Here is an 11,992-nt window from a genome sequence, read left to right as displayed (position 1 = left end):
AGGCAAGTTCGCTGTCGGTGCTAGCTGCATCCTGCTAGTCCATGATGTATATATGCATGCTTTAGTTTGACGCTATAGCAGCTTAAATTTCTCCGTTTTTTCCACAAGCTGATGGTGCTCCTCGACTTGTTAATGCCAGTGCGCCTCGCTCGAAAGTTACAAGCACTGCATGGTCGATTTACATCGTACGTAGCAATCGGCAAGACAGCACTCAAAATTTAATTATATATATATTCCTGAATACACACGTACGTTTAGTAGTCATGCCCTACAGGGAACTTCTCCGAACATCGTCATCAGCGCTGTCTATCTTAACCTCCATTTAGCTAGTCTTAATTATGCATTAATTATATATATCCATCTCTTCTGATGAAGCCGTAAGAAATTTATAATATATATCGAGAGAGATGTGGCTATCTGTTTCGTCTCTAGTCTAGCTTTATAAAGTCTAGGCTATCTGTTTCGTGCTATATATGTGTTGACTTACTCCAGTTTCGCGAACCACCTTGGCTAGATCAACTATACTCTCTCTGTACTTTTTTATTTGAGGTTTTTAACTTTTTGCAGTCTTTGACTTTGATCAATAGTTTTTTTTATAATTTAAAATCATATGGTGTTAAAATTATACTTTAGGAAAGTATTTCTATAAGCAAACCTAGTAACAATCAATGTGATTTTCATATAGACAACCTCGTATTAATTTTATACTACCTCATAATAGGTTATCACATACGAATATTAAATCCTATCACAAACAAGTTTATGCTCCGTCTCTACAAAGTGTCTCTACACACAAACAATTTTAGTTAATGTCGTATGTGTCTTATGATACATATGTAAGGATCGGTGATGTCTTAAGAGAGAGTATGCCATATTGAAAAACCCTCCAAATATCCAGATATGAAAAGGAAGAAGAGAACACTTAAAACTATTTGATTCTAAAAACTTCACAAAATAAATCTATATCAATTTATATTTAAGTACGCTCTAAATTTATCTAGTGTGTCTACTCTACCGTTCAAAAGGTTTGCAACCTATTATTAGAAGCTAAATTGCAAGTATGTAAGAGTGAAACCTAAATAAGTTTGAGAGAGTAAACTCGACATAAGACATTTTTATTTTGTGGTATCGATGACATCAATGTCACCATTAGTCCACGTTGGAGCTTCACCAAAGATATGTTTCAGATCGCCAAGACTTTTCTTGAGAAAACAAGTTGAGACATGCCTTAGTTTGATTGTGATGAGTTATTGACAATGTTCGAGTTGAGTTCAACTTGGTCAGCATGTGTTTGTTGATGCTTGTTCTTGTTCGTGACCAACTCAAGTTAGAGAAAAAAATGGAATTGGTGTGTTTGTTTCTGAGTCTAGAAAAAATAAACTCACTGGAATATTCAGTGTTTGGAAAGTTAACTTGATCGGATGGTCCGGTGTTGTGCTAACAAGAAAACTGGAGTATTTTTGTCTCTGACAAGAAATATGGACGATGCATTGGATAGTCCGATGTGGGCTACAAGAGTTCACCAGAGTATCTAGACTTGTAAGGGAGCATCCAGACTTCACCGAGAACTATTTATTGAAGTGTCTCTTCACTACCAATACAAGAAATTTATACTTTTACCCTATAGCTTTGAGTACGTGTTTGCGTGCTAAGGCGTTATGTTTTTATGGGCAACTCGATTCTAGTACTAATTTGCTATGGTGACATAATATTACTGCAATTTTCATTGTATCCTCATCATCTACCAGGACTTGAGCAAGATCATTGTTGTCGGTGAATCAGGAATCGGGGTCCCCGAATCTCGAGGCCAGGCCAGCAATCCGCCACGTGGCGCCATCCCGCGGGGTCACCTCCGCGAGGTAGAGAAGACTAAGTACCGGGAGAGGGCGCTCGGGGCCACAGTCAGTGGTCCCCGAGTACCCGGGTTCCCCGATGAACTTCGAAGATTAAGTAACCGGGAAAAAGGTGCTTGGAGAGGTCAACAGTAACCCCCGAGCGCCCAAGTCCTCCGACGACCAGGAGAACCGAGTACCGGGAAAGGGGTGCCCGGGGCTGCGAGCAGTAGCCCCTCGGGCACCCAAGTGCCCTGAGGATTCAACAAAGGAAGTTCCGGGAGAGAGTGCTCAGGGCTACGAGCAGCGGCCCCCGAGCACTCGGTTCCCCGAGGATCCGTACAGTCGAGGCCGGGAGAGAGTGCTCGGGCCATGAGCAGTGGCCCCCGAGCACTCGGTTCCCCGAGGACCAAGAAAGGGCATTCTCGAGAGAGAGTGCTCGGGGAGGTAAACAGTGACCCCCGAGCACTCTGTTCCCCGACGACCCAGGAAGCCCCCTGACAGTGACCCCCACAGGGTCCACTGATGAGGTGTCAGCCAGTCAAAGGCCCGAGGCCGCATTTAAGAGCGCGTGTGACCTGTCACCTCCAACTGCTCCCACCACGCTCGGTGTCAGTTCCTGCCACATTCTGGCAGAAGGGCGTGGGGACATTAAATGCACGGGTCCCATCCTATGCCATCCGGCACGTCTCGGGATAACGTCGCAAGGCCCGAGGCGTTCCGTCTGCCGCGCTGCTGTGACAGGAGAACAAGACAGGGCGGGCACGCCGGGCCGACTCTGCCGCTGCCCGATGGGCCCTCTCCACGGTGCCCGTTGCATGCGCCATCATGACGCCTGCTGACCAGGCGCGGGGCGCGTTTTCAACCCCCGTCACTTCACACAGAGGCTATGATGACGCCCTTTCCATTTATGGTGCCTTGGAGCTCGTGCCCTCCTGTTCGGGGCACGCTACTGCTGGCGGGTATTTAAAGCAGCCGGCAGCACGGACGAAATGAATGGCTCACAAGTAGACAAGCTCTCAGGCGCTCGACAATCGGGGAACAGACGCAGAACAATCCCTCGGAAGTAAGTAGAGAAGAACAAGGAGCGCCAGGCTCTAGGATAGACAAATATTCCTGTAATCAAGCAACATCCTTGAGGGACGTTCTCATGGCATTTATAGTATCCATACAGGAGTAGTGTGTTACGCCTCCGTGCGGTCCGAACCTGTCTAAACCACTAGTGCATTTACTCTTTTCTGTATTGGATCATTCCACCCCGGCCAGCCATCGCATTCATACCCATTTATTTCTCTAGCAAACTTGTTCAAGATCATCCCCCAGCCGAATCTCTAAAAAGGGGTCCCCCATGATCCCTGCGACAGGAGTTAACCCTCCGACAATTGTCTTGGACTCGTAAAAGAGAGATAAGACGACTTACCAAGACCTCATTGCATGCTAAATAGGTAAACTCGATCATTTAATCTTCTCGACGATTGCATCTAAGTTTAATTGGTATTCATATTCACGTACAAGACGTACAAAAAATACCGCAACATGAGTGTTATCCACTTTTCATTCATGAAGTAGTATGATGTAAAAACCGACTTTTTGGTACGTACGGAATATTCATGACTTGCATTTCCTATTGAATAAAAAAGTTTAATTCATTCCACTAACGACTTCTTTCCTCTTGAAGTTTACGAGGCAGCCACACGGTAACAATCTCTATGGGTTTTATATTTTTATTTTTATACACGCATTCAGCGTAGACGGAGACGCTGTCAAATACAATAATCTTGAGGTATTAAATTACATATCGATGCCTTCTTTTTAATAACTATATGTATGAAAGGACTAATTCTTTCTATTCTTCAAACGTAGCGCTCTAAACTACGTACAAGTGTATTACAATATGCAAAAATACATGTCCTTTAAGAACAGATCGATAGGTTCTTCCTGGAACATATTATTAACCCAAACGACGAGTTTAATGAATAGACCGTGCAGTCTACTAGGAAGTTAGACTGCTTATATATCGTCAAATGACACTATATTAATGAATGACATTAATTATTATGTATTAGTGAATGACATGAATTACTATGTATTAATAATATGTCTGTATTATTGATTTACATTAAATGTGTCTTATTGTATACATGTATTGAGAGGGAGAGAGAGGTGAAGAGAGAGATGGAGGACAGAGAAGAGAGAGACTGAGGGAGGAGAGAGACTGAGGGAGGAGAGAGGTAGGGAGGAGAGGGGGGAGAGGCAAAATACTATCGGCTGAAAGCTTCAGCCAGCAGTGATAATCTCTTTTACTGCTGGCCTACCCGGTCGGCAGTGATAATCGGGGACTATCACTGTCCGTTACCTACTGTTGGCTTCAAAAGCGGCAGTGAAATGGGTTTTAGAGTTGACAGCGATGTACTGTTCTGTAGTAGTATGGTCGACTAGCTTTAACTTCGTATAGCTTAATCGCAGTCAGTGTTATTTGATATGGACATGGATGTTAGAATCTGATTTGGATTCTGATACCAACAAAATTTTGGACACATAAAAAACAACCTGAAATCTGACACAGGTGTTAACTCGAATTTAAAATGTCTGATAAAAAAAATTGAACACACTTTTCCAGAGGACACTGATTGCAGGAGTTATTTACTCCCACAACCTGGTAAAACTGGTCGGGAAGGCGAACATTACTACTGCGACTGATAGAGATGGAATCACAATAAGGCTGGTAAACCCGGCAGGACGAATTTGACCGATAACCGTACCGGAGATGATACTTACCATGCACGCACGCAGCTCGTGCGAGAAAACCTGAAGAAAATACAGTGATCCAACAGGGCGCAAGCTAATTATTAAGTCGTCGATAGGACTGACGTTAGTATAGAAAAACAAACGTTGGAAATTAACAGCAGTCGAAATGACAGCAGAATTAACAAAGATTACTACTCGCAACAAGGAAGCTAGCTACATCATCAATTTGACATGGATATCATATGATCTGGAAAAATGTCAACACCAGTGCCGGAACCAATTCACTGCGGCTAGCTCTACGGCCTGCACGTTTAAGGGCACAGTCGCCTAATCAAGAGCTAGCAGCACGATTAAGCTAGAGTTCCTGCCTGACAATTAAGGACAAGTAAATCAATCCACGAGCTGGAATAATGGAAGAAAATGGTGGGCGCATTTCTACTGATGACATGGCGGAATTCCCTGCACATTGCAGGACCGGACGATCTGGACATTGCCGGTCGAGCAGGCTCCTCCCACCCTGCCCTCACCCTCCCGGCACGGCGACTTTGGCCTCCGACGCCGGCGGAGGCGTCTTCCTGGCCTCATCAGGCGCCGTCCAGTTCTCCACCCGGAACGCGGATGCGGAGTTCCCTTTCGCCGTCGCAGATCGCGGTTGACTGCCGCTGTATGAGTCCTCCATGTCCCCGCTGGAAATCGTGAAGCCGACGGTCGCCACAGCCGCCGCCGGCGGCACTGTCGTGATCTCAACGACCGGCTTCTTGGCGTTCTGATCCAGCTGGTAGCTTGGAAGGAAGCTTCCCACCACAACCTGGCAGAACGGCAAGGGTACATCAGATAATGGTAACTGCCTTCTGTTAGAATATACGAGCTTAAATCATTATATTTGAGAATAATTTCTAATAAATTTTAAAAGTCTAATATGTTAATTGAGATGTAGTTTTTAGTCTCACATTGCTAATAAAGGTGAAAAAAGACTAACTTAAAAAGAGTTGTATCCTCCACCCCGTTAGCTCATATGGATAGAAGAACTAGAAAAACATTCACGTGCGCTCACTTGCCTGGCCATTGTGAATGAGATACGGGGATCCTATCAGTTAAGAGTTTGGTCGTGGCGTGTCTTAATCACATGGTTTTCTCTCTCTATATATATACCTACCAATTGTCACCATAAAACGTGTGGAAAAGATAAACTTGTTATTCTGTATATATACATATCTACCGTCATCACAAAACATATGGAAAAGACAAACTTGCTACCGATTAGGTATGTTCACTGTGATTAGATCTTTTTTTCTCATATCTGTCATGCTTAATATTCTATTGTTTCTGTTATTGAGTATATTAGAGATATATATGTTATCTCTATTATATACATGTCTAACATATACTGATGCTATATGATTATACTACTTCATCAGTTTGTGTTCATGATTTTTCTATAGATTAAATTAAACCTAAAAGTACTCTTTTATCCAACAACAGCACGCACGCACGAGTCATCATGAAGGAGCAACTAGTTGATTAGCCATAAAGATTCATGTAGTTTTAACGGTTTTCACCTGAACAGGACTGGCAGCCACAAGGAGGCCGGCGACTCCGCCTCCGATGACACGGCCGTCGGCGGCCGCTAAGGAGACGCTCATTCCACCGGAGCGGCTTCTGGTGCCACCGCTATCGGTTGGAGTGAAAGATCCAGACAACGAGAGCAGCTCAAATCGGCCCTAAATTAACAGGATGTCAGTTAGCACTTGTTAGAAACTAGTTCTTTGATACTTAAAAAGTGTGCATGCATTGCTTCAAATATCCACGATAATCAAAAGACTGATACATGCACGCTGAAAAAGGCAGGACACACATGGATGGCAACAAAGCAGTCACAAGAATTAGCTTAGTGTAGTTAAAGTTAAACAACCAGTAAAAACTCAATATGCTTGTATTGGAGATCGAGGGTTCACAAGTTTGTCCAAATAGCATACGTAGAAAACAGAGAACAGATAGGAAGGTCACATGAATCCGGCATGACACCACTAGACTATACTAAACAAATAGAGTAAATTTTAAAAATCTACAAGTATTTTAGCATATGTTGCAGAAAACTACAACTTTCTCACCAAAAAGTTTGTGTGTAACTTCTTTACCACTAATGTACACTAGCCAACTTATGCAGATGCACAGTCTGCATAATTTCTGTGTAACTTCTTCATGGTGGGTTGTTATAGTTTCCACCTAATTTCCCTGCATTTGCCTTTCATCACAGAGATAATAAAAAAAATAGTTTACGTCCACGGAAAGGTCTTGATCATGACTTGGCCTAAGCACTCAAGTCAAAAAGAGAGAGAGAGAGAGAATAGTCTGTAAACTACAAGCGGTGTGCTTTGCAATTTGGCCTCCTTTACTATTGGTGCTGGACCAGCTCTAAAGGTCACAGCGGCGCTGCTTCTACTGGGTTGCAATAGCCACTCTGCATTCAGTATTATTGTTTAATGTGCTTATTCACACATCATATGGCAGAAATTTAAAGGACTAACAGCTTACTCAATTTAAATTAGTGATATGCACCTTGAAATTCAATTGGGTAGAACACATCATGTACGGGAACCTTGAAAAAATCTTCACCAATCAGCATTGTTACTAACAAGGTTATTCTTAAAATTTTGATATCAATACTATAGATGACCAAATAATCAAATGTGAAAAGAGAAGAGTACATTTTGGGCAAAGCTTACTTAAGCAGTTACGCAGGTCATGCATAATGCTTCAATTAGTCTCTCATAATGTAAGCTCATTTAATTTATATTAGTAGCACAGTAAACTTAGACTTGATACCATACATTGCCATCTCTGATACAAAAATTTATATGACAACCTGTTGTCTACCTATCAATCATATGACCAACAATACTTCTTCTCCACCTTTTCCATGTAGCACAGTGACATTAGTGACAAACGGCAAAATGATGATAAGGATATGGATAATATTATTTTAGTTTGAAAGGTTTTTTTTTGTAATCTCGATTGAGCAATTTTTTATTACCTCGATGTCCTCCCTAAATAAAAATAAACTACACAAGAACTCTTTTTGAAGGAACAAAGGTAAAATAACTTGATACATCAATATAATAGCTACTATACAAGTAATATGTCAAGTAAGAACTAAATTTAGTCCATTGGCTTCAACTCTTAAATGAATTGTGGGTGCTGTATTCTACAGTTCTACTGTATATTAGAGGAGAGGGTGACACCAAAAAGTAAACAGGAATATTAATTCTGAAGTGAAAATCAGCAAACCTCGTAAGCCACTGTACCACCTAAAGAATCCGGCTGACGCAGTGTAACATTAGAAATCAAGCCATTGGCAGATAGAATGCAAATTGCCCTTGGACCTTGTTGGGCGAAAGATATGACCTTCATATTGACATCCTAGAAAATTATTAAAGCCAAGTTAATGTTTGAAATGTACACAATGCTAATTCAAGATCAAAGGGTATCAAGGCACAAGCAAATATAGTGCATCAAGATATCAAGTAGAAAGTTCTTTTTTATTGAGTAGTCGAAACACATGGTATCTTACCTCACCAGCAGCAACATTAATCATATGAGGTGTAAAGTTTGCACCAGAAGCACAAGCTACCAATTCACCTGCCCATGAATGGAAAGATTGATCAGGTCTCAGCAAGGAGATAGATTTTTTGGCGGAATGAACAGTTTGAGATTCTGCACCATTGCCTTCTGTTAAGTATGGAGGAGTATAATCAGTATTACAAGTGTACTGAAAGCAGCATCACAGAAGCAACAATCCTCTTCAAAGTGTATAAAAACTAGTGTTTTTTCCACGTGCACAGATTAACTAGTCATGGATGATCATGCAATCTGTCCTGTATTTTGTTCTTGTTCTTCCGAGTATGAGCAGGAACTCTGCCGAATTTCTTAAGTTGGAGTAGAGTTTAAAGCTTTACAGTGTAAAACGCCAGAGGGAAAGAACTACTAGGAGGGACAATTGAACTTTTACTGTAGCTGAACCGACAACAAAGTGATCCACTGTTCTCTGAATTATGGCAACAGCTGCCGTGCCAGTTGTCTGCTGAATCCCCTCCCTGATTTGTGTTGCGTTCATTTAAAAGGATGCCAATTTGCAATCTCTTGACATTGATCCTTAGAGAGAAATTTATGAGCTATCGTACTGCATTATCTTGCTACATATGCAAACAGTAAAAGTCTATCCGTGTCATGCTTGGAATTATTGTAAACCACTTCCAAATTCCAGTATGCAGATATCACATGTACTCCACGACCTTGTACCTAAAGATGTACAAATAAGCCGTGCTTACTGGGTCAGCCCGAAGCACGACACTGTAGGCACGGCCCAAGCATGAACCGACCCAAGCCTAGACGGGCCGGGCCAGCATGGCACGAGGCCCCAGGCCATGCCTGGGCCAAGCACGCGGCATGACAGGCCAGCCGGGCCCAGCTCGGACGTTTCGGGCAAGCACGGGCACGGCACGGCCTAGTCACGCGGCAGCCCAAGAGGCACGGCCGGCTCGGCTCATCCACTTGGCATGCGGCGGCCCAGGCGGCACGGCACGCTCGGGTGCGCGGCGCCACGGCCGGCCCAGCACGGCATGGCCCAGTGGGCACGCCTAGACCGGTTGTAGCCGTTGCGCATGGGCCCAGCACGTGGGGGCACGCGAGGGCACGGACGGCACGCAGGGGCAGCATATTGTCAAAATCTGACTCTTCGATTATCCAGTGATTTCACTGTTAGTATGAGATTTGTTAACGATTCCTGTATCTACAGTTTCTTCTAAGGCTGCTTTTAGTCTTACTGGAAGGGTAATCGAAGAGAGAAGAACAAATCTCACAAGTGAGATGGTAGAAATACTCACCATAGTAAAAGACTGAGAACAAGCTGAAGCGCGAATGCAACACACTGCAGAGAACACTGAGCTTCAAACTTCATTCAAAAAGTTGTATCTAGATGTTGATGAGAATGTGTAATATCCATGTCAAACTCCCACTGATCCAAACTCCAAAGTCACTTACCCACTTGAACAAATCAATTCTATATTTCCAATTTTCTATTCATGGATCAAAGCGTCGAAAACTCGCGTGCATGGTCATGGGTGTGACAACATTTTAAGAAGGTCTTTAGAGAAATTGACGGGGAACAGGTAAGATTTGCTAAGTGTAAGATATGCAACAATGAATTAGGTGTCAAATCTACAAATGGAACGGTGCACTTGAGAAAACATGTTAAATATTGCAAGCAAAATTCTGGAGTTTCTAATAAAACCATATAATTTTCGAAGCATAGCCATATATTGTACTCTTTTTTCCTTCTAGTAGAAAGATTTTAACGAGGCAACCAATCAATAAAGCTCATTTTATTTATTTTCTATTTATTTATTTTTTGAATTTTGTAACTATTATTTTTTATTTTTTTCCTATTTTTGAAGTGATGCCGGGCCGGTGTGCCCAACCGTGCCGATGGACCGGCCGTGCCTCCACCGTGCCCACCGACCCGCTCGTGTGCAGCCGGACCGCCGGGCCGCCTGTGCCTCCAGGCCGGCCGGGCCAACCGTGCCGTAATCATGCCCAGGCCGGCCCGGCACAGCACGATGGATGGCATGACACAGCCCGTAACAATAGCTGAGCCGATCGGGTTAGGCCATAGCCGAGTCATGCCTAGATGGGCCTATGCCGAGCCGGCCCGAAAGGTCCATTTGGCCATCTCTACTTGTACCCAAGCAACTTCACTATTATCTATTTTCACCAAAAGAATATGCTTCCAAGAGCTACCAATTGATCTAATATCACTATCAGTCATAATAAACTGTCCAACCACAAGTAAGTAACTAAGCAGAGGTTCATCACCTATGACGACACATCAATCATATACTAAGTTATTAGCACAACACAAGTGTCTGCACTCAGAGGTTCCAGTTGCACTTGCCAATTTTGCACCACCCAAAACAGAATTTGTGAACAGGCATTGCAATTCCAGTTTCAATAGTGCTCCGTATTCTCCAGGCTGCAAGTTCGTCGATTCATCAGATGTTGCATAAGTACATGGGCCTCAGCGTGTCACAACCACAAGGCTGAAAGCCTGAAACCATTTCCAAACCACAAGCAAAACACAACATGGAAACCCAATCAGCACCGAGTCTTCACAACATGAGTGCCCAAGGAGGATATATGCATGCCTGAAGCCCTGAACACTGGTCCAAGCAGAAGAACCTGAAACTAGCTTGCATGTCTCTTTCAGAGTTTCAGTTCACCAACCTAGAATAGCAGACGTGCACAACTGACTCTCTCTCTCTCTCTCTCTCTCTCTCCGACAAAGCAGAGTTCCTTTGGATTAAAAAAGTTGCAACCTTTCAGTTTAATCCCAATTTCCAATCTCAGATCGAAATTAGACGAAATTATGGGAAAATTTCTCAAAATTAAGGAGTAAGGCGTCCAACTGAGGAGTGAGGAGGGAGGACGTACCGAGCGGCCCGAGCTGCGTCTGCGGCGCCGGCGACGACACGATCACCGCCGCGGTGGGCGCAGCGGCCGTCACCGCCACCGATACCGGCGCTACGCGGCTGACGAACCCCACCGGGCGCCCCCTGCCCCGCTTCATGACGGCCCCCACGGCCGCCGCCGGCGTGTACCGCGCCCCGCCCTCGTCGTCCGGCACCGACGCCGAGATCGGCGTCGCATTCAGCGGCCGCAGCAGGCTCCCGTCCGGCCCGTACTTCCTCGGCCTCCCTCTCTTCCTCTTCCCCTCTCCTCTCCCAGCTCCCGCCGGCGCCGCCACAGCAGCAGGAGCCGGCGCCGCCGGCTGAGAGCTTGCCGCCGGCGGCGGCGGCGGCACGGGCTGCGCGGCCGCGGCCGGCGAAGCCTCCGTTGTCTCCATCGTTAGCTCTAGGCTAAATCCTACCTCGCGCCTGGTCAGGCCGTGACCATCAGAGGCTACTGCTCTGCTTCTCCCCACGAGCGCGATCACGAAGCAGAAGCTTTGTAATTCAACACGAGTTCAAACTCCAACCCTGAATTCAAACTTCAAACTTGGAGCAGAACCTCTGAAAACTAGCAGCAGAGAACCACCGTTCCGGTTCTCCGGCGAACTTCGCCTCGCCGGCCGTGTTCCGGCAAGAAATTCGAGAGCAAAAGAGACAGGGGAGAGGCAACGAGGGAGACGAAGAGATGGGAAATACAGAGAGGAAATAAAAAGCGATCGATTGGTTTTAATTTAAAGAAGGACAGAAATTATTTAAAAATATTTTGCAAATGGACGGAATTTTTAATTTTTTTATATTTGTTCAGTTTGGTGATCTGGTTCAATTAGTGGGGGTTTTTAAGGGAGAAAAATAATGGTGGGGTTTATTTTTAATAGTTTTCTTGTTTTGTATCGTCTAGAGGGAGGTTTT

The 11,992-nt window shown here is 44.4% G+C and overlaps 1 protein-coding gene across 1 annotated transcript; it reads right to left on the bottom strand.

The window, feature by feature from the left end:
* Positions 1 to 4,752: 4,752 nt before the first annotated feature.
* LOC133918272 (AT-hook motif nuclear-localized protein 1-like) lies at positions 4,753 to 11,771 on the bottom strand. Its single transcript, XM_062362062.1, has 5 exons — positions 11,067 to 11,771; positions 8,152 to 8,219; positions 7,869 to 8,000; positions 6,140 to 6,301; positions 4,753 to 5,388 (listed from the first exon to the last, which is right to left on the bottom strand). Exons 1-5 carry the CDS (start codon positions 11,476 to 11,478, stop codon positions 5,104 to 5,106), a joined length of 1,059 nt encoding a protein of 352 aa, XP_062218046.1. The 5' UTR covers positions 11,479 to 11,771; the 3' UTR covers positions 4,753 to 5,103.
* Positions 11,772 to 11,992: the final 221 nt, after the last annotated feature.

The sequence above is a fragment of the Phragmites australis genome, chromosome 5 (assembly GCF_958298935.1).
Source record: "Phragmites australis chromosome 5, lpPhrAust1.1, whole genome shotgun sequence".
NCBI classification, from domain to species: domain Eukaryota; kingdom Viridiplantae; phylum Streptophyta; class Magnoliopsida; order Poales; family Poaceae; genus Phragmites; species Phragmites australis.
This window is presented reverse-complemented; position numbering and strand designations above follow the sequence as displayed.